The sequence below is a fragment of the Macaca fascicularis genome, chromosome 2, assembly GCF_037993035.2.
Source record: "Macaca fascicularis isolate 582-1 chromosome 2, T2T-MFA8v1.1".
In the NCBI taxonomy this organism is placed as follows: domain Eukaryota; kingdom Metazoa; phylum Chordata; class Mammalia; order Primates; family Cercopithecidae; genus Macaca; species Macaca fascicularis.
In genome coordinates, this window is record NC_088376.1 from 35,588,426 (window position 1) to 35,612,637 (window position 24,212).

The 24,212-nt window shown below is 37.5% G+C and overlaps 1 protein-coding gene across 1 annotated transcript in view; it reads right to left on the minus strand.

Annotated features, from left to right (window-relative positions):
• ACAD11 (acyl-CoA dehydrogenase family member 11) overlaps nt 1–24,212 on the minus strand; it is a 98,146-nt gene that overhangs the window by 66,287 nt on the left and 7,647 nt on the right. The window contains exons 2-9 of the mRNA XM_005545782.5: nt 18,035–18,134; nt 15,954–16,079; nt 15,248–15,409; nt 12,882–13,046; nt 6,471–6,612; nt 5,685–5,806; nt 3,605–3,711; nt 1,965–2,091 (exon numbers count right to left, since the gene is read on the minus strand). Coding sequence (XP_005545839.3) covers nt 1,965–2,091; nt 3,605–3,711; nt 5,685–5,806; nt 6,471–6,612; nt 12,882–13,046; nt 15,248–15,409; nt 15,954–16,079; nt 18,035–18,134 — 1,051 coding nt within the window. The remainder of the gene's footprint in view (nt 1–1,964; nt 2,092–3,604; nt 3,712–5,684; nt 5,807–6,470; nt 6,613–12,881; nt 13,047–15,247; nt 15,410–15,953; nt 16,080–18,034; nt 18,135–24,212) is intronic.

Here is a 24,212-nt window from a genome sequence, read left to right on the forward strand (position 1 = left end):
GGGTCTCACTCTGTTGCCCAGGCTGTAGTGCAGTGGCACAATCTTGGCTCCCTGCAACCTCTGCCTCCCAGGTACAAGCGATCCACCCAAGTAGCTGGGACTAGAGGTGTGTACCACGTCGGGCTAATTTTTGTATTTTTAGTCGAGAGTGGGTTTACACCATGTTGCCCAGGCTGGTCTCAAACTCCTGGGCTCAAGCCATCCACCAGCCTCGGCCTCCCACAGTGCTGTGATTACAGGCTTGAGCCAGCATACTGGCCCATTTGCATTTTTTTGGACGGCTGTTGCAGCCTTCTGTCTGGGGGCAAACACTACTGTCATAACAGGTTGTAAGAGATCAACCCAAGCAGTCATCCATGTGCAGGTAATTTTAAAATCAAACATCTTGATTTCTTTCCCTTTCTCATTTTTGCTGTCTATATAAGCCAATCACACGGGCTCCATTGCGGGAAAATGGTTGCCACTTGTGCTACAGCCTTCTTCCAAAATTCTTTTGAGATATGGCTTCCGTTGTTTCATTATTCTAGGGGTTAATCCATTCTGCTTTCCAAATCTAATTTCCATTCTCTTTTCAAAACCTTAATTCCTCTGATATGTCCCTCTTCTGTTTTCAAGCGTATACCAATTTATTCCATTTTATAAACAAACTTTATTATTTATTAAATTGGATTTTATTTGAGGGAGGGGAAGACAGTGTTGAATTCCCACTGCTATCTTAACCTAAAAGTGTTGCATTCCCTTTTTAATACTCAAAAGCTCACAGTTTTAAAAATCAGAATTGAACAAATACTAACTAGATCAGAAAATATTCAACATGATACTTTAGTCACTAAACACATGTGAGAGGTGACTATTTTAGAAAGAATTTCCTCACTTTAAGTAGTATTTTTAAAAGAAATTATACCCTATTCTGAGACAAAGTTAATCTCAAGCCAGATATTTACTAAAAATATAATATTTATATAATTCGAGCAATAGCACAAACTGTCCTACAAACACATATTAGCTCTGAACATTTCTGTTGAAAGGATTTTGGTCTCTTTCAGTTCCCTATTTGATTTTGCCAGGCTAGTTGCAGATCTCTCAGAATCATAGATGATTAAAATGAGAATGTATTGTATATTTAGTCATACCTACTCACATTGTAGAGGAAAATACTGAGGCCACTAAAGACCACCTAACACAAGGCCACCTAACTTGTGACAGGAATAGACTAGAATAAAGCCATCTGCATTTCTACACCAGTGTTCTACCCACATACACACACCCTGCCCCACCTCCCTTACATATTTTTGTAAACGTTTTTTGATCTTTTCTTCACAACATTTATCATCTCTTATTTAGCGTCTTCCTTTCCTGCTAAAGTCTAAGCTTCACATGAGCATAAGCCCTGTATGTCTTATTATTTATTTACATTCGGTAGCTCTCCAGGTGCCTAAGCCATCATCAAGTACCCAATAATTATTTGGTAACTGAATGAATGGATGTTCCATGTTGCCTCTCTACTCTCAGTGAACTTATTGAAACTTAATGCCTTAAAACAGTAGCTTATAGGGAAGAGGGGTGGTAGTATCTGTGAACAGCTTGAAATGATATGTAAAATTCTCTAAGTGTGTCTATCTTGTATAGTCAACACTTCTCATTAAATTGTCAAAGGGGTCCATATTTACAAAAAAAAAAAAAAGATAATGCCTTAGGACAAGGCCCCCAAAGTAGTGTTTTACTCTAATATATTTAGGCTCCCAATTTTAAAACTACTAATTCTCTTTGGCTTAATTATAAAGCCACAGACTTATCTGTGCATTCCCTGGGTGCTATCGTGGCTCAATGCTAACGTGAGAAGAAGAATCCAGGTAAGGACTGACTGAAGAAAATGACACCATGCTTCTCCTATAAGCAGAAATCACAGAAGTATTCATCGATGGTCCTTTAGCACAAATACATTCTGTTTATATAATACTCACCTTTTCAGCTGGAAGAATGTGTTGTTTCATGAAATGCTTCACCTTGGTAAGAACTTCCTGACCTTTCCGAGTCTGCACAAACAACTGTCCAGTACTATCAATCTGTGGTAGTACAGTACTGAAAGTCCTTTGCCAAAAGAAAAAAGGTTACAAAGATGTCCAAAGATCATCACCACATGTTTCTAATATAATGTGAAGTTTCCTCAGCTACCCAAAAAATATCCCCCAGAAGGAGGAGCTGTATTTTATATTTTTAAAAAGTCTTTCATATTGTGGACTGAATGTAGAATCTCTTAATATTTTAAACATTTAACTTTAATGCTTAAAGCACTATTTGGGGAAAACATATAGGCCTGGCATCACCTCAAGCAATGTTAGTGATAGATGCAGGAGGCACAGGGTCTTGTCTGGACGTGCCCACAACGGACTGGGGGCACGCCTGCACACTGGGGGAATGGGGTGGAGCCACCGGGAATTTGAGCCTTATGTAGGGGGAGGAGGCTGGCCTCTTCAGCTAGCGTGTGGTAGCCTGGCATTCAATCTGTGAAGTGGGAGCCTGTTGGCAGGACCATCTCTTTCTTTGCCGAGAGCTTTCTTTCCGCTTAATAAATCGGGCCTCCTCACCCTTTAATGTGTCTGTGTGCCTATTTTTTCCTGTGAGACGAGAACCTGGATTTTAGCTGAACTAAGGAGCAAAAAATCCTGCTTCATTAGTTTTGAATCTTTATTGAAGTCACCTGTCAGACTCTCCAAAAGAAAAAGCAAAGAAGTTGAACACAAATAATCATTATTCTTAGTATTAATACATGCCTCACAAATACAGCTGCTGAATATTAGATCTGTAGAACAGAAAACCAAACACTGCATGCTCTCTCTCACTCATAAGTGGGAGTTGAACAAACCACCATGGCACATACATACCTATGTAACAAACCTGCAGGCTCTGCACATTTATCCCGGAACTTAAAAATAAATTAAAATAAAACAAAGAAGACCTGTAAAGGTCATTATGAAGCACAACAGAATCAATTGTAATGGTGTAGAGAGAACAAATACCCATCTATAAGATAAATTGGAAAAAGCAATTGCCCTAACATTATGCCATGGGTACTTGTGGCTTAAGCAGAATTTCTGGGACAGCATCACACATGCATTTGGTAAGCAATGGGAATGTAACTGGCAAAGTGTGTTCGATGCTTGAAAAAGTGCTCCCGCTGATGAAGACATGATGATGGGTTTCAAAGATGCTTATGAAATGTCTGAATAAAACTTAATGAAATATAACAGTGGAACAGAACAATATTTCTAAATTAATAAATCATCTTATACAATGCATTTTTAAAATTAGGTATATGTAAGTGACTTAAATATTAGAAAGAAACACTTGAGAGTTTTACCTATATCCTTAAAAGTTTACACATTCAAGTGGCACAAAAATACTTTTAAACTTAAATATGGAGATTTTCTTTATGTTTTAGGTCAATTTGTTTTTAGGCATAGAAGAGATTTACCAAAAAAAAAACTATCGTGATTGGCAGCAGTATGCAATAAAAATAATCCCTACTCCCCTAAAGTTTATAACCTTCACATACCCAATAAAGGCTCTAATTTCAGTTAGCCAAGGAATCTGTTTTCCTTACCGTTTGGAGAGTTGTAGTCCAGTTTCTGCCAGAGGTTGCACAACATTGGCAAATAAAAAGCTATCCTCAGATGAATTATTTCCCAGAAGATATCTGCTATATATCCCCTACAAATAAACGTAGAACAATTAAAATTCACTGGAAACCGTCCTTCAACTATCCAATCAATCTTTCCAGTTTCTCAGTTATGTGGGACATTATACTCACACGGTATGAAGATGTAAAACAGACTATCAATGGTATCAATGTACATGCAGGAGTAATTATACCCTTCTAAAGAGTCATACTCATATCATCCAGTTAATGCACTCTCATCCTAACATAATTCTAATTTATAATCAAATCAAACTTGAAAATGATCTCAGCAGTTACCAAAGATACCAAGTCTGCAAGTTATTTCACCTCTAAAGATCACTACCCTCCTTCATAATGGGGGAAAATCTAAAGAAACAAAAATAAGATTAAAAAAACTATAAAACCAAAGGGAAGACAATGAGATGATCTCTAAGAACATTTTATCTCATTTTTGGGCCCCTAATTTAGGTAAAACTGTCTCTTTTGAACAGTATTAGTTGAATGCTAATCAGTGTTTCTTTGATAATTCTCCATTTCTGTACTATCAACATAATAAATTCTTTCCTCTCCCCTAAAAACAAACATCACTGTGTCTTCTTTATGATTCCTTATACAATAAAACACTCTAATAGTTCTTCTATCATATTCAATTTTATATTTCCAATGAGATTGGAATGTTTATGATCATCTTGAAAGCTACTACATGTACAATATACATAGTTTATGTTGTACAATTTTTTTTGAGACGGAGTCTCACTCTGTCACCCAGGCTGGAGTGCAGTGGCGTGATCTCGGCTCACTGCAACCTCCACTTCCCAGGTTCAAGCGAATCCCCTGCCTCAGCCTCCTGAGTAGCTGGGACTACAGGCACATGCCACCACACCTGGCTAATTTTTTATTTTTAGTAGCTATGGAGTTTCACCACGTTGGCCAGGCTGGTCTAGAACTCCTGACCTCAGGTGATCCACCCGTCCCGGACTCCCAAAGTGATGGGATTACAGGCATAAGCCACCGCACCTGGCCTATGTTGTACATTTTAATGTCAATCATAATCCATGTCAAACTTTTATTTGAAATGAAAAGCCATTTCAAATTTAAAGCCTATTTGGTATCTTATTTGTGGAAACTGTCAAATACAGAGACATACCCATTTTGAGAAACCCATTCTTTCAACATGATTAACTCAGGGTACAAGATGAGATGTAACACAACTATTTCAATTGTTCATGGATAGTATGAACTCTGAGGACAGAAAGTCAATTATTATAATTTTCCTTAATCATTCTTTTCTCATTCTTTTTTGCTTTTGAACTTATTCACCTGTTTTTCTTCTAAACCCTAGCCCCTTGCTATTGATGAAGCATCTCAATTTCTTAAACCTCCAAGATTCAAAGTGCCTGAAAACTGGATTAGTACAAAGAAGGCATCTGTTTAGATCACAATATAATTAGAAAAAAAACTAAATTTATGCTCTATTATGTTTTAAAATTAATCACACAAATATGACTATGAAAATAAAAAAATCTTACTCATCTACTTACTCAAAAATATTTTAAGAGGCTACTACACACTAGATACTGTGCTGGCCTCTGAGAAGTACAAAGATAATTCTTCCCTCATCATCAACCCTAACTAATAAATGGTTTCATAGTCTGAGGCAGAGATCATCAAAAGATCTTAGCTTTTTCTCACACTGGATATTCAGGAAATGACTAACCCTTACCTGCTTTTCTCTTTTTATCATTATATCAGTCTTTCTTCCTCCTTCCATCTTGTAAGTTTATTATACAAAAAACTGATAATACATTTTGCTACTCAAATTTTTTCCTTGCCAAATTCCTATTCTGTAAATTCTGGATTTATATTTTACCCACGTCTGATACCTGTCATTATGATAAGCAAAATGATCTAAGGATAAAGAATATAAAACCTGGAAGACTGGAAAACATTGTCAACAGTACATTGGTAAATAATGGCAAAACACATGTTTAAAACAATTAATTACCTGTGCTATTCCAGCCATCTTAAAAAATGAAAGGGCAAGAAAGAAATTCCAGTTAGGAAGAATAGAATTAATTCCCCTGCAGCGGCAATATATTGAAATCAGTTCTTCCATTGATGGTATCCCTATAAAATTGGCATGTAATATAAACTTTAATTAAAATGTCATGGTGACTATTTCACAATGTTATGAGACAGATATGTAAAATACAATGTAATAAACATTAGCCCATACAACAAAACATGTTCTAAACCTTGACTTCCAAAAGATTATCATATACAAAGGATTACATTTGGTCATAAATTACTAAAAGTGGCATGCTAAGTTCAGAAAATTTAACAAAGAAAATGAAATAGGCCAGTCACGATGGCTCATGCCTCTAATCTCAGCACTTTGCAGGGGCCAAGGTGGGAGGATCACTTGAGAGCAAGAGCTTAAAACTAGCCTGTGTAACACAGTGAGACACCATCTCTACAAAAAATTAAAAAATTAGCTGGGCATGGTAGCATGTGCCTGTAGTCCTAGCTACTTAGGAGGCTGAAGTGGGAGAATCACTTGAGCCCAGGAGTTCAAGGTTTCAGTGAGCTATGATTGTGGCACTGTACTCCAGCCCGGGTGACAGAGCAAGACCTTGCATCTAAAAGTAATAATAATAATAATAATAAAATAGAAACATGTTTAAGAAACAAAAACTACTATCTAAAATTGCAGGATTTTATATTTTAATTATGAAAGTAATAAAGACAATTTTATATTAATAGCAATTTAGACAACATTATGTTCTCATACCTGAGTTTTCTTGAATACGAGAACCTTGATTTATCATTGGAACTGTTCTTGGCCAAAAGTAGAAGAAGGAAAGATGAGCTAAGTCTGACAAAGGATGACCAATGGTTGAAAGCTCCCAATCCAGCACCGCTATAACTCGACACTGTAATTAAAAATACAGAGGTCTTTAACATATTGAAACTTAAAACAAGCATAATAAAGAAATAACATCGAATACATTCAAAATCATGTTTTCCATCAAAAGTCAATTTCAGGTATTTACCCACAGTGGCATATCTCATTTATAAAATAGCCAATTAGCCTTGGTTATATAGAGCTAAGTCCTCTGGTTCCATCGCTGGCCATCAATCCTTCTCATTTTACTTTACACAGCCTTAATATCTCTGCTAATGAGCAGATGCAAAAGCAGTTAAAACTTCTCAACTGAAAGTAACTGTGATAAAAAGGAATTATAGTGAATTACTTATATTTTATTAATCCATGTTATGCATGATTAAACATTTGCTTTAGTAATTAATCTAACTACATAACAAATGTACTACTCCACCCATAGTACTTTTAAAAGTTATTTCACGTTGTAGATACAAAGCATAATTGTTATAAAAGATACTGTTAGTTTTATAAATATAAAATCCACCATTACACAGCAACATAAAACAATCATGTAACGTGGAACCAATAAAACAGAAAGTTTTCCTCATTCAACCTTGTAACAGTATGTATCAAGGGCATATTTATCTTCTTCTTTTTTTTTTTTTTTGAGACGGAGTCTCGCTCTGTAGCCCAAGCTGGAGTGCAGTGGCACGATCTCCGCTCACTGCAAGCTCCACCTCCTGGGTTCACGCAATTCTCCTGCCTCAGCTTCCCGAGCAGCTGGGACTACAGGTGCTTGTCACCACGCCCGGCTAATTTTTTTATATTTTTAGTAGAGACGGGGTGTCACCGTGTTAGCCAGGATGGTCTCGATTTCCTGACCTCATGATCCACCCGCCTTAGCCTCCCAAAGGGAATATACATCTTGATGTTAAGGATACAGGACATTCTATTGTTCATTTCTTATGTTCATTTGGCTGTACATATGGCCAAAAAAATCAATTTGCAGAATAGTACATAGCGTATGATCCGATTTTTGCTTAAAGAGAAAGATTATAAATGAATACTGAAAGTTGAAAGGATATTGCACCAAACTGAGAGCTATGGCTGTGGTTACTTTAAGGGATTAAGGCAGGAGGGATGAGGTCCAGAGAGGGGAACCTTCACTGCGGGGTTCTGTATACAGATGTGACATGATCTGTATTTTAAGAGGGTCACTCTGGCTACTATGATTTCAATATACTATAGGGGGCCAGTGAGGCAGCTGCAGCAATACTCTAGGCAGGTTATCCAAGCTATATAAAACTGCAGACCCCATTTAGGTAATAGGAGTTACTGGGTTTCATGCCTCCATATAACCGTGTGTGCTTGCATTCCGTTGCTCCGCTGGCAAACTTACACACATTACTGGAGCTTTGTGTGGAAATGTGGGCTTTGGAATCAGACAGGCCTGTATTCAAACTCTAGCTCTACCATTTGCTGGCTGTATAACTCTGGACAAGTTAGTTAACCTCTCTAATCCTCAATTTTCTCAGCCATAATATACACCTCTTAACACAGGGTTAGTTTGAAGATTAAATGGGCAGGTAGCACGTATAGTTCATTTACCAGTTTCTAGCAAAGTACCTGGCACACAACAGATGGCCAATATGTATTTATTTGATGAATATGTACAGAGCCTCACATATATAGCCAGGCAATCAACACTTGGCCATTGTTACTGTGGAAAAAAATTGATCACTCCTTCTCTATGACTTTATAAGAGCTTTTACTGTGGTTATATTATACTATAAATTTGTAATATTATAAGTATTATAAATTACTATACTAGTTAGGTTTGTGAAACTACTGAAGAGGATGGATGCATTTTTCTCTTACATCATTCTATTTGTTATCTATGCTTTTAACATCCAAAGAAAGGATGAGGCACTTATGCGATAAATGATTACTTTTCTTTTTTAATACAAATTGGGAAACTTCTCTGGAGTTATGTTTCAGAATATCTGAACCATTTTTGGGGTAAAAACACAAAGCCATAAAACAAAAGCCAGTGAGAAAAGCTGATGGCTCATCAAATTGCATAAATTAGTGCAAATTAATTAGCAATAACTTATAGAATTCTGTCGATGCCTGTTTGTGTTGAGAGTTATTAAAAGCTCAACATAACTTTTAGTGGTTGATCTGGACATTTACTAAATCATCTTACTGCTACTAAGGAACTTATTAGTAAAATGATTTTTGACAGTTTTTCTGAAACCTCAGCACAACAGAAAGCTTTTAGTTTTTTAAATTATCTTCTTTATAGAGAGATTCATTTTATGTATACTTTTTATGCCATTGAATTTTATTAATATGTATGTGTATTGGCATTCAAAACAAACAAACAAAAAATACATACAATCCAACAGAAGAAACAGTAGATGAAGAAGGCAGGGAAGAAAATAACAGAATTTGTTATAAAAAGATGAAGCTAGGAGTAAGGTTATTACACATAATTGAATGTGATAGGACATGCAGAGTTGTTAGTGTGGGTAGTAAGATTTGCTTTGAATTTTTAGCGGGTAAAATAAAGTGTGAAGCATGGTCACTCACAATCTTTACAGCGAATGCAGGTCAAAAACAAACCAGCTGCTCAAGAGGGACAACTTTTCTTGGCAATGAGGCTAAAGAAAAATATCACCCATTGCCGGGCGCGGTGGCTCAAGCCTGTAATCCCAGCACTTTGGGAGGCCGAGACGGGCGGATCACGAGGTCAGGAGATCGAGACCATCCTGGCTAACACGGTGAAACCCCGTCTCTACTAAAAAAAATACAAAAAACTAGCCGGGCGAGGTGGCGGGCGCCTGTAGTCCCAGCTACTCGGGAGGCTGAGGCAGGAGAATGGCGTAAACCCGGGAGGTGGAGCTTGCAGTGAGCTGAGATCCGGCCACTGCACTCCAGCCTGGGCGACAGAGCAGACTCCGTCTCAAAAAAAAAAAAAAAAAAAAAAAAAAAAAAAAAAAAAAAAGAAAAATATCACCCATCAATCTGCATACAGGTGATATTGTGTAGCGGACTAAAACGTCTTCAACAATATAAAGAGAACTTTTCAGGGGCATGATGTAATTCCTAGAAAGCAGGCTATGCTGGAAAATGACTGAAAGGACAAAGATGAGTCAAGTAGAAGACAAAACCACATGCTGGGAGTGGGAACCGAGATGGGACAAGAAATGTGAGAGTTTGAGAAGAAGAGAAAAGATTTAGAAAGGCCATTTTTTAAATGTCACAGGTTTTACTAAGAGATGAAGTTACAGCCTAGATAAAATCATGTGGCATAAAAATGTCTCAGACCCAATTAACCTTATTCCACTTTATTCTGCAGTAAAAATATGAGGATTCAAGTTTAGGGCTAGAAATTGGTTAAAGTCAAGGGGTGATGAACATCCCCTGTAGGATTATTAGAAAAAGTAAAATAATAATAATAATGATGATATGAAGTCAGGATGGGAAGATTCTAGAATAATAAGTAACCTAAGGTCAGGACACTTTATAATTCTTACATTACTTACATACATCTATAGTCAAAAAATTATTAATGAAATCGATACTAAAGAGGGTAGTTTTTGAGATGACTGATTATGATCATGTGGCTTATGTAGGATAAGAAGTCAAGTGAAGTCATGAAGGGCTTATGGATTCTAAATTAACAGCAATCAAATTTACAGTGTCTCAGGGAAGATACAGAGAAATAAACGAACAGAAGGTAAAGAGGGTGAGGTCAAAGATAACAGGTTTCAATTTCTAGATCACTGAAGTTGACAAGTTCCAATGGATGTTCCTAATTATATTTTTCAAGTTGAAATGACAATATGCAGATTTTACATTAAACTCCAAGATCCTAAACATTTCTCTACCGGTAAAATTTATATTTGGAAAATCAACATTTTCCAGGAAAACTGGATTTCTTTTCAACACTGCAGTGAGCATGTTGTGCTACTGAAACACTTGCTCAAACATGCTTTAAATACTTTATAAATAAGTAACGGAAAATAATTTCGTTTTGCCATATCCTGTAGTTTCCTTTACTGGCTTACCCCACACATTCCTGGAAGGTTTGTCATTTAAAATTGCTTTTGTCTTCTTTCTTAATTGTTGTGTTTTCTGATGACAAAAACACAACATGCTGTTGTTTTAAAAATGAAAACCAAAAAACATCAAATCCTAAACATTACAGAAATGTACAATTATGTCTCCTCTAATTCCATCCCCTACAACCACTGTTTAGGTTTTAGTACATATTATGAAAGATTTACTTATACCCTAATATTTTTCTGAAGAAGCTTGACAAGTAGTCTTAGAAAAGTCAGAGAGAAAAATGAAGGGGAAAAAATGGAAAAGTGAGGGTACCTGAAATGAATTGAGCATCATTGATGTGCCAGGTACCAGCTAGTTGCTCATATTGACTGTTTCATTTTAGCTGCCCAGCAACTCAGAAATTTTTTTTTTTCAATTTTAAAAGGCACACAATGTCAATTTCCTGGGTTTGATAATGTACCATGGTTGTATAATATCCATTTTGCAGAATTTGGATGATGGATACACAGGACTTCTCTGTACTATAATACTTTTTTACAACTTTTTGTGGAACTCTAATTATTTCGAAACAAAAAGTTAAAAACAGAGATACAGAGAGAGATTAAATAACTTGCTTTAAGTTCACACTGCTAGGGAATGAAAGTTAAGCACAAATTTATGAGATGGAAATAGTTGCTTAGTGAATAATTAAAATTAATCCCTTCAACATAGATTCATTCAGAATCATATAAGCACCTGCAATATAAAGATGAATAAGACATAGTCATTGTTTTAAAAGAACTCCAAGTCTAGTGGGTTCTGTTATCTACTATAGAGACTCAATATTATATAGACTCAACTAAAATATTAAATGACACAGATCAAATACAGGCCAGATCTTGGTATGTTTTAAGGCATATGCTTTTATAATTTTCTAGATTATAAATTAGCATATTTAATTTTTCTAGTCTAAGGGTAGATAATTAACAAGGTTAGAATTCAGAATTCATCAGTGCCAGTAGCAACAGGTTGCACATGTATGCACAAACATACATAATTACATACTATAATTTTAATATCTAAATTGACTTTTCTTTTTTTTTTTTTGAGACAAGAGTTTCACTCTTGCTGCCCAGGCTGGAGTGCAATGGTGTGATCCTGGCTCACTGCAACCTCCGACTCCCGGTTCAAGCAATTCTCCTGCCTCAGCCTCCCAAGTAGCTGGGATTACAGGCATGCGACACCACGCACAGCTAATTTTGTATTTTTAGTAGAGATGGGGTTTCTCCGTGTTGGTCAGGCTGGGACTTTCTATGAAAAATTTTTTCTTCTGTGGGTAAACATGCTCACATGTGTTTACATTATTTTTGGATTTTCAATTGATACACACTACTTTGAGTTATGACAACAATGCAATTTATAATGGTATTTTCCGCCATCCTTTTCCAATAGGAAAGGAACACAAAACCTGGAAGTTTAGCACACTAATTTAGAGCAGCTCTTCCTGCCCTAAAACATCTTAGCATTCTAAGAAAACTAATGAACCCAGAAAATCCTCCTCTCAGAAGCCGGATTCAGGGAACTGCAAATCTTTCTCATGCATGTAGGAATACTAAGTGCCAAATGGCATGCCCAAAGACATACAGTTAATCAGAGGAAAACTGAAGAGGTTTCCTCTTTCCCACTATACTGTAATCCTAGGCCTCATTGCAGGTGCTCAGTGGAGGAGTACAGCTTTCATTTGTTTATACTCTTTATAAAGAGTACAGTGTGCACATTTACACAGAGCAAGGTTATATTAATCTCATGGAATTCTTTTGAAGCCTCAAGAAGCTTTTGGAATTCTCTGTTCTCAGAGTTTATAACAAACAGATAATAAATTCTTCATGAGATAGGGCTAAAAACCCCAAAGAAGTATAAATGAACCAGAAAAAAAAGCAAGAACATGGATAAGCTAAATATTGTAACTAGTAGATGAAAAACTTCTTTGAAGAAAACAGCGTTATGCATGTAAAATTCCCAAATCCTTTTAAGCAGTAAACCAAATACCACTTGGGATTAGAACCAGTCTTAAAGGTAGGCAGCTAACTTACGCTGGAAAATCTGCAGGACTGCTTTCCAAAAATTTTGAGTGGTGATGACAGTCTTGAGCTGTAGGGGAACAGGGAGTCCGTTGGGCTTCTTCAGTGCTCTGGGGGAGCATTTACTTAGTATTGTGTCACAAAACAGACCTACTCAATTAATTGTAAACATAGTTAACTGTACCTCTTTAGGGTGGAAAACTATGTTGTCTAGTCTGAAATCTCCATGAATCAAATTCTCTTCATTGTCATTATCCGGCAAGTTCTTCATTAGCCAGTCCGATAACTGTTGCATGGCAGGGATGTCCTGATGAGCTGTAGCTTGATATTGCTTTGTCCAGGTTGATACCTAAAGACATATAAATAAGAAAAATAGTAAAGCTGAAAGTGGAATGTAGGATCTAGCAATTCTAAAATTAAAACAAAATTCAAATGCTGTTTTACTCCTAAATACTTAAGACCCATACTGGTGATACTCATGTCAGCCTAAAACACTCAAATCAGCCTAAACCTTAAACATTTAAGTCTCTTTTCCATATAGTTCCATTTTACTTACCTAGCTTTTTATCAGGAGAAAAATACTGGCCTAGGGATCAAGAGATATGGGTTCTAGTCTTTATTCGACAACTACTTTGTAGAAGAAAAAAGAAAGAATGCATACAAACACACACAAACACACGTGCACACATACCCACTCTCTCTCCCTCTCTCTCACACACACACACAAACACAAATATATAGATATAGATAATTTCTGGAAAGGGTCACAAGAAATAAGTAACCCCTAAAAAAGGGAATATGGGGACTAGAAGAAAAAAAGAAGACATTTACTTTTTTTTTTTTTGAGACAGAGTCTTACTCTGTTGCCTAGGCTGGAGTGCAGTGACTCACTGCAACCTCCACCTCCCAGGTTCAAGCAATTCTCCCGCCTCAGTCTCCAGAGTAGCTGGGATTACAGGTGCACGCCACCATGCCTGGCTAATTCTTGTATTTTTAGTAGAGAGAGAGTTTCTCCATGTTGGTCAGGCTGGTCTCGAACTCCCAACTTCGTGATCTGCCTGCCTTGGCCTCCCGAAGTCCTGGGATTACAAGTTTCAGCCACCGCACCCCGTCTACTTTTCATTTTAATACTCTTTCTTATTATCCATAGAATTTTCTAAATATATTACAGGTATGATTAGTGTAAAGATCTTCTATTGTTCTTAGAATTGAATACAAACAAATCAACTTACTCGTAAAGTCCTCCAACAAGTGGGACCATCTTGTTTATTTGTTTTTTTAATCTCCATTTCCCAAGGCATCTTTGCTCAATTTAGTGCAATAGAGCAAAGATCTTTACTTGGTCTTATCCAGTCATATCGACCTGGGTTTAAATTATATCTAAGCCACTTACTTGTATATTACTTGATTGATGCAAGCCTCCCTTTCTTCATCTGCAAAATGGGAGTAGTAATACCTATATCTTAGGGTTGTTGTAAAGATCAAAAAAGAGAGGTCGACAACTCACTCTGCCATGTAGGACCTAGCATATAGTAAGTATTCTCTAAACTTTAGTTTCCTTTTCTCTTTCCTTAACTCCCACAAAATGATATGCTTATAAAGGAAAGCTGTCCCATATATATCTAGTATTGCTTTTCTTTAATTTAAAATGATCCCCATCACTCTAAATTTTATCTTTCCTTAAATACTCATTATAAGATATCTCTCCCAGGAAGCTTTCTCCATATAAGCAAGGGCAACCCAGCTTCCACCCTTTGAATGGCTCTTATGATGAGTATCAATTTACTACTAGATTTTACACTCTTTTACACCATTTTCAGGTTTCATGTATGACATGCGTGTACAGGTCTCTCAAAAATGACCATAAGTTCCTATGGGGAAGAACCTATTGTATATTTTTCTTGATATTTAACACAATACTCAGCAGGTATTAAACACAGAGTCAAGCTTAGTAAATGTCTGCCAGTCCAACTTAGAAAGAAAAAACTGTAGGCCGGGCGCGGTGATTCATGCCTGTAATCCCAGCTCTTTGGGAGGCTGAGGCGGGCGGATCACGAGGTCAGGAGATCGAGACCATCCTGGCTAACACGGTGAAACCCCATGTCTACTAAAAATACAAAAAGTTAGCCGGGCGTGGTGGCGGGCGCCTGTAGTCCCAGCTACTCGGGAGGCTGAGGCAGGAGAATGGCATGAACCTGGGAGATGGAGCTTGCAGTGAGCAGAGATTGTACCACTGCACTCCAACCTGGCCAACAGAGCAAGACTCCATCTCAAAAATAAATAAATAAATAAAATAATAATAAGAAAAAATTGTATAGTTAAAAGTATTGGAAAATTAAGTGAAGAGTCTAAAACAGAAGATTTTGTGGAACAAAACCTAATATAAAAACATAAGATAATTTTATACTAAAAACTAGTCATTCTGAAGGACAATGTTAAAAGTCATAGCCAAGCTTCAGAAAAGTATACAATAATAAGTTTTTTTGTTGACTAACAAGGTATATTATTTACAAGAACTTGAAAAAATAGCTATTAATGTAGATGCATTACCTGTCTTTTGCAGTACCCAGCACCTACACCATATCCTTCCAGCTGCAATGACTGTATATTCAAGGAATGTAACTGAGCCAATGTTTCTACCATGGCCACATATATGGCTGAACGTTCTGCTGGGCTAACTCCAGGAACTGTTAAATCACGAAAGATTCGACCCTATGGAAGTGATTACAACAGATTATTTAAATGTGTGCAATCAATACTTTGTAGAATATACTAGAAAAACATTCATTTGTGAAACATATTTAACATTAGAGTATACATGCCAAAGGGAAAATAAAAGGATATGCCAAGATAAATGTAAACATCAAAACTACTCTCAACTATTTTACAGAAAAAATTTAAAACACATTTTGAATTTATTGTTCTTAATGTCTTGACCTATGTGGAGTCTTGTTTTCCCTACTACCTTATGGACAATTTGGTTATTGCCATTACAGATAGCTCTTTACTGACACCTAGAGGAAAATTTAAGAATAAGTCAATACCCCTTAATTACTAAATTTGTTTTTTGTCTATACCATCCCTCCCTTTGTAAGTGCTCAAATTTGAACAAAATTGTAAGTCTTTGCAAAGCAATCTAATTACCTAAAATGTTAAATAACAAACTATATCATTTATTAAGTATCATAAAACATCTTAATTAACTTCATAATTAAAAGTAAAAGCAACAACAAAATAAGATTAAGTGTTAATTTACCTGCACATGTTCCATTATGTAAAATTCTGTTCCAATGACAGAAGTATCACTGCAGTACAGTATAGGCTTGGGAACAGGGAATCCAACTGAAAACAAGGCTTTCTGGACTTTAAATTCTCTATCAATCTAAATAGGATGATAAATCATTAAAAATCAGAGAAACTGATTTAATTATAAGTAAATGTAATAACTACTCATCAGCTAACCTTAAGGCTAGAAAACAACGTAAAACAGTATCAACAAATACTCCAGAGGATAATAGTAATAACTTCCCTAATAGTAGTCTTGGTGTAAGCATTATGATTATAAATTAGACCACTACTAAAAAATGTAATTTAATTAGAATAAGAAGATGAGCACCTGCACGAGACTTAACCCTGGCTCTGATGATGTGAAGGCAATAGTTACTGTTCACAATATTTCACATATTTTATCATAAAACATCCCTTTTTCCTCAGCAGTTCCCTGGCTGGCTGCTCACTCTTTCATGTCTTCCAAGGAAGCTCAAGTAAGTCTCTATTCTAGCATTCTGCCACAGTCAAATACAAAGAGCTGGGGGTGAGAGGTGAGTGGTGGTGGAAGGAAAAGTACCCGCCCTTTCTGGAGAGCAAGGGAGGCATGTGTTTCCAGGGCAGGGGCATGGGGATCTTTCCTGGCACTCATGACTGCTGTGGAGCTCAAGATAACTACCAGGAAAGTAGGCAGCTAGAAGCAAACTGGAGCCCAAATAAGATAGTGGGGAAAAAATGGCTTCCTTAATTAGGACAGATGCACAGGCTATCACTCAGGACCCAAGGGCAGAGCTGTTGATGCAAGCCAAGTAACGATGGCTCATCTACATGTAGTCACCTGGCCCCAGACTCAGGCAATGGTGACTGACCATTCTAAGGAGGGGAAACTATGCAGCTGCGGCAATAACCGGAACAGAAAAGTAACGAAACCATGCCCAGGGTGAGAGCAGCCAGGGGTACCAAGGGCTGTGGAAAGAAGTGTTAACCACTCAGGTGTTGGGAAATGAGGGGGAGGAGGTAAAGGGGAAAGGGCAAAAGGGTTAGAGAAGCAAAAAGTGGATCACAGAGCAGGAGCATTGCTTTTTTCAATGCAGAGTTGAGAAAACTGAAGGGAGTTGAAACAGAGTACTCCAGATCCTTGGGAGCTATACTAGGGCTGAGAGCATTATGCCCTGTTCTGATGTGTTCAGGTGGGATGCCATGAAGAAAAGAGACAAATAAAGCTGTTTATTGGGGCATGCGTGGGGATTATCCTTCAGCCATACTAATTGATATTTAATAAAAGTTACCCAACTTTTTTTTATCTTAAGCATCCAACTTACTTCATGTTTCTGGGAATATGATATGGGACCAAGAAAGTCTCATAGAATCTACATTTTCTATTACTGTAGTATTAAGCCTACCCCACAATTGTCCTTCCCCAGTGAGCTGGGCCTAGGAAGCACCTGCTGTACATGATTACAGTCATACCCTAAATATGCACAGTGCTTTTAATGTTCTACAGTGCTTTGATTTCTGTCCCCTCTTGTTCTCTGAAAATCCACAGATAATACCTGTTTTCTGAAGACAGAAAAAGCTAGTTTTTAACAAAAATCTTCTATAATTCTTACTGTCTAATATTTAGAGAGTACTATAAAATACTTATTCAAATCTTTCTTTTTATCACCAAAAGATTAGAGGATTGTCATAGCAAATATATTAAAATAATTCTGAGTAGATACTATTACATATAATAAATATATAACAAAACAAAACATCTATAGATGAGTAGCACTGAAAATATTCACTGGTTGATTTTACTTCTAGCCAACAGTGTAGAGGAAAATCAAATACACAAAAGAACTGGGTGTTGTTCAAGATTAATAGCCTAAAGATAGACTTACATTTCAACTTCAAATCATTTTTTAAAACAAAAAAAGATATAATTCAAGGGAAATTTTCATTAGAAATAAAATACATTTTATGTTATTTGGCAATCATAAGATGCCTTTTAAAAGAAAATTGGCTTTGTGTATATTAAAAGCATTTATTTGTCACCAAAGAATTTATCATTACATTTGTATACTATACCTTATGTGCTTTAGGAAGAAGTGAACCTGGTGGTTTTTTCCTGAGCACATATGTTTGAAAGCCCTTCTGGAGATAAAAGGTTGGATTGGACTGCCCTGCTCTAGATAAAAGTAAAAAAAAAAAAAAAAAAAAAGTCAATTACAAAGATATGTTTTCCTTCATCCCCAAATCCTACTGAAATGTCAGAAGAAACAAATGAAAATAAATTTGTCTCAATGCTAGAAAATCAAGAGGGGTGTTATCAGCAGCTCACAACATGAATTTCTAGATTAAAGCAGATGGCAACATACTGGCAGCTGGAGAATCTGTGACTCACACAGGTAGAAGAGAGAATCACACTTCCTGACTGCAAATCCGAAGTTTTATCAGGAGTACCTGTAGAACAATCTAAGTAAACCTGTAGAACAATGACTGATGTAAGTAAATAAAGAATCTGAGGAGAGATTGTAAGTTATCAGTCAGAAAATGAATTAAAAGATGCAGGAGCAGTTGGCTTAATGCCCCCTCATCAGCCTTTAGAGAGATAACCCTCATAAGTGTCAACAAGGTTAGTGTGTGAGTTCAGCTCTCTACAATGGGAGTTCTGAGAAGTGAGGTCCCACAGTGAGCATCTGGCCCAGGGAAGTGCAATGCTGGCCCAACTAACTCACAGACACCAGGGCATTGACTTTCCCTGCCAGATGAGCAGAAATTCTCACCTAGACTAAGGATAGACACTTCCACTACCAAAACTATTCAGTCTATTCCTTCACTTATAATACGGACATTTAAGAATCACCCAACTTTGGAAGAATCCAACTATATAAAGGAGAGATCCTAAATTAAATAAACAGAAGAACCAAACCTTAAAGTAACAGGTAATAGGAGAAAGTAGAAAAAATAATCTTTGAAGCTTCTTCACAGGACTCCAACCTCCATCAAGAAAAAACAAGCATGATCCTAGATTGAGTGTGGCAGCAGCCCCAGTATCTATGTCTTCTGTAAATCAGACCCATCCTCCCTGGCAATCACATCAAGGAGCACTGGTTTTGGTACCATCTAATCCTGTGTGAGTGCCTTTTTACCATATGAAGGTGGAGATAATCACCAGTGGTCAGGAAATAGGACCACTACAGGCTAGCCTGTCTTTATTGATATAGAACAATTTATCTTTGATGCTGCAAACGATCAATTGCAACGAATTTTTTTTTTTTTTTTTTTTTTTTTTAAGACGAGTCTCGCTCTGTCGCCCAGTCTGAGGTGCAGCGGCACGATCTCGGCTCACTGCAAGCTCCGCCTCCCAGGTTCTAGCCATTCTCCTGCCTCAGCCTCCCAAGGAGCTGGGACTACAGGCGCCCGCCACCGCCCGGCTAATGTTTTGTATTTTTCAGTAGAGATGGGGTTTCACCGTGGTCTGGATCTCCTGACCTCGTGAACCGCCCCCCTCGGCCTCCCAAAGTGCTGGGATTACAGGCGTGAGCCACCGCGCCCGGCTACAGCGAATTTTACAAACACATTTTTTTTAAATGCCAAACATCTGATTGGATGCATTTTTGATGAGGCAGTTCTCTAGTCTTATATAAAGCACTGGTCTTTCATGATAGTAAATGACCCAAATGAAATACAAAGAAAAAACTAAAAGCTTCTTGTTGAAGATAGAGTGCCCCAGCAAGTCTGCTTCTACATATACATCCAAGAGAACTGAACACATAAAATTAACACAAAAACTTGTACATGAATGTTCACAGCAGTACAATTCATAACAGCCAAAAATTAGAAACAGCTCAAATGTCCATCTGCAGACAAAAGGATAAACAAAATGTGGTATATCTATACAATGGACTATTGTTTGGCAATACAAAGGAATAAAATGCTGATTCATTTTATTCCTTTGGAATAAATGTGGATGAATCTTGAAAATATTATGTTGAGTGAAAGAAGCTAGTCACAAAAGACTACATATTATGTGATTCCATGTCTATGAAATGTCCAGAATAGGCAAATCCATAGTGACAGAAAGTAGATTAGTAGCAGCAAGGGATAGGGGGTGGAAAAAATTGGGAAGTATGAGGTTTCTTTGGGGGTGATGGAAATGTTCTAGAACTAGATAGTGGTGATGATTGTACAACATTGTGAATATATGGAAAACAACTACTTATACACTTTAAAACGGTTAAATTTTTAAATGTTATGTTATATGAATTTCTCAAAAACAAACAAAAACAAAAGTTTCTCTTTTGAGGAAGTATCTAAAATGGTTATAACAAAGACAAAAAAAAAATTGCAGAAGCCCATTTGCATCGGAGGATCATTGTCAACACTGTCAATACAGTACTCGCTAAATTTAACCACTCCAAGCATCAGGCCTCCAAAGAGCCTGGAATCACTGATGGTCTCAATGTAAGAATCATCATTGAGCCAATAGTCATAACTATTGATTAGTTCTTGGACAAGATATTTGGTGCTGAGAGAAATGTGTTGATCTATAACCTAAGAGATAGTACTTTTGATGTGTCCAACCTCCATTAACAAATAGAAAATCTTTGCATGTAAGTGTGCAGCCATGGACACTTACTTGGTTAGAGAAGACTTTAAACAGACAATCTCACGAGACCCTACTAAGCCATTCCATAGCATTGGTTCCCTTAGGAGCATAAACGCCATGATGTCATGGCGGCATCAGATGAGTTTCTTCAGCAGACTCCTTGCAGCAGTCCAGGGTTTACTCCATGCCCCCATTTCCCCTCGGTGACAGCTCAGGTAAGAGGGAATGAGATCAGGAAATGGGTGAGTATGGGTACCACCTTGATTTAGAAGTCTTAGTCTATTTAGGCTGCTAGTCTATTCAGGCTGCTATTATGAAATACCATAGACTGGGTAGCTTATAAACAACAGAAATTTATTTCTCACATTTTTGGAGCCTGGGAAGTCAAAAATCAAGGCGCCAGCAGATTCAGTGTCTGGTGAGGACCTGCTTTCTTATAGACGGCATGTTCTTGCTCTTTCCTCACATGGTGGAAGGGGCAAGGCAGTTCTTTGGGGTCTCTTTTATAACACGAATCCCATTCTTGAGGCCACTGTACTCATGATCTAATCATCTCCCAAAGACCCCCACCTCTTAATATCATTACCTTGGGAGTAAAGATTTCAACATATGAATTTCTGAGGGACACAAACATTTAGATCATAGTAAAGCCTCATGCCCTACAGAAGCCATTATCTGTAGTAGCAGTCTTTTGGCACCAGCTTCCAGGGCCCTAGCAAAAGACATGACTAGTTGAAATAATCCTCTACACTTAGGAAAGCCCAAAGCTATGCCTTTCCACCAGATACTTAAACAGTTCATTTATAGACTTTCCAGTTCAGATGCAGTTTACTAATTAGATGTTATTTTTACCATAAGGAATGTTGCCTGGAAACACATCTGATATGCCACCTTTACCAAGTTTTCAGAATTATAGAGCTAGAAACTTAGATACATTTATCCACAGAGCAGGAGAAAGGTTTTTTAACCCTTTATTTATGTCACGGTTAACAAGTCTCAGACTCATGGCATCCTCCTAGAGGGTGCATCTACCTGCATCTCTAAGCTTTAGAAACTCAGAAATTCTTATAGGAATGTTTTTAACAGAAAGGAACGAAAAAAGAAAAGCACAGGCCCTGATAAGGGAATCCGTTATGTTTGTGGATATCTAAGAAGCCATCTAATCCCTTGTGCAGAGATTTGAAAATATTCAGGATTTGCTGCTTTTTAATTTTACTCCTTTTCCTTTGGTGGAAATCATGACTGGTGGATTCATGACTATTCTGATCAAGTGCATTTAATAAAACCACTAAGCAGACTCAGACCTTCACCAACTATCTACTCTGACAACCAGTTTGGTTTGCTCATTAAGGTTTATGATATTGAGTGAGCAATGACGAAGGGTAACAACCATCCTGGCAAATTTGAACTCACAAGCATTCCTCCTGAACCCTTTGGATTTCCACAAATTTAAAAAACTTTTTATATTGATGCCAACAGCATCTCAAATGTATTTGCTGTTGATAAGAGATCAGAAAAAAAGAAGATTAAAAGAAAAATGACCCAGTGTTTGCCCATGGAAACACTGAGTATATGGTCCAAGAGGCATAAAAGTACAAAGCCGGAAAACAAGAAACAAACAGACAGAGTTTCTCTTAAGAAGTTGCTCAGATCCTATGTATTCAATAGGCCACAGTGAAAAATGAGAGATGGCAAAGCAGAATCAAAGATACAGTCAAACGGAAGACTCCTGACAAGTGCAATGGAGTCATCAATGACGGGTCAAGAATCTCATTACTGAGAAGGAAGAATTTAACATCAGCCAAAAGAGCTGGAGAGTGTCCAAACACTTCCATTATCACAGTGTACCAGAGCTAGCACCATGCTAGGTGCTTTGCTAGGGACTTCCCTAGAAGTGGTTACCCATCCTCTAGAGGTGCGTCTTCTGGAACCATGACTACAGAAACAGACTAAGCCAACCAAAACTCAACATGAAGTTTGAACATGAACACACAGTCATGAAATCTGAGGGACTCTGATTTGTAGGAAGTCAGTTTAGTGACAGTTTTTTTTTTTTTAAATCATACTTGAGCTGCTATTTCATATATTATTAGACATTGTTGAATACCTGAATATACACAGGGTAAGGACATACAGTTGCACTTTATCCACATGATAAATAGAATTCGTGACACAGGACAAAGGTTTTTAAAATTGGCATGATTAAAAAAAAAAAAGAAGAAAGAAAAACAGTGAGTCCGGACTACTTAACTTAGTGTAAGACTGTCCCTCCCCAGCCCCAATACATACCTACCACTTCCCATTTCCTATCACTGACAGCACTGCTGCCTTGAGACCACCAGAACTGGTTTCACTGTGCTCTTTACCCCTCTTTATATCATCAATACCAGAAGTCCCAAATTCCCGTTTATACTTGTTTACTGAATTGTGATTCCCATAAGACTCTGCACATTCCCTATTTTCTCCCACATCTTCTCCACCCCCTCAACGCCTGATATCCTTCCACTGTGCCCCTGGAACTCACAGTCTTTCACAATTCCATACAGCTTCAATATCTTCTCTGAATAGACCCTTTACCTCCTTGCTCTAATTAAAACCTGAATTTTCCATGAGAATCCTGTTTCCTTTGTAGGCTTCTTAAGTGGTAGATGTTTTTCCCACATCAGTCTTCTAGTAAGCCTGGATGGAGTTTATATCCTTCCTGAAACTCACTGCTACTTCCAGACTCCTTGCTCTCCCTCCTGTGTAAATTCTTCCCTCAGCTTTGAATCTCAGGCCATGAGACTCTGCCACCCTCTACCCCTTTTTCTTGCAGTCACCTACTAACTCTCAGATCATTTCCCCTCATTTCTTAAGGACTTTGGCATATTCACTACTACTCTAATTCACACTACTCCTGTCTTCATTCCTGATTTCAAAATCTACACAGATGTCCCTTTTAACATTTAGGCCAATAAGCTCCTTAATTTTTCTCCACCAGTGATATTTTCCTTGACACTATCTCAGACAGTAATTCTGAGTTACACCCTACATTTTAGCAATATCAACAGTAAAAGCACTGAATAATCCTAGTTTCTAAACATTTCTACCTCTGACCTCCTGCCTTTCCACTCACTCCTGCTAGTACCTCAATTCCAACAATCCTTCAATCCTAGACCTACCGTCCACTGATCATACTGCCATTCACCTCATATCCCCCGACCATGTCCTTTGCCCAAGACTGTGGGAGCCCACCTCTTGCATCACTGTGACCTGGATGTGAACATGGAGTCAAGAGATAGCATTTTGGAACTTTAAGACTGTCCCATTGGATTTTGGACTTGCATCAGGTCTGTAGTCCCTTTTGTTTCAGACAATTTCTCTGATTTGGAACAGGTGTATTTACCTAATGCCTGTACCCCCATTGTATCTAGGAAGTAACTAACTTGCTTTTGATTTTACAGGCTCATAGGCGGAAGGGTCTTGCCTTGTCTCAGATGAGACTTTGGACTGTAGACTTTTGAGTTAATGCTGAAATAAGACTTTGGGGGACTGTCAGAAGGCGTGATTCATTTTAAAATACGAGGACATGAGGTTTGGGAGGGGTTGGGGTGGAATGATATGGTTTGGTTGTGTCCCCACCCAAATCTTATCTTGAATTGTAGCTCCCATAAT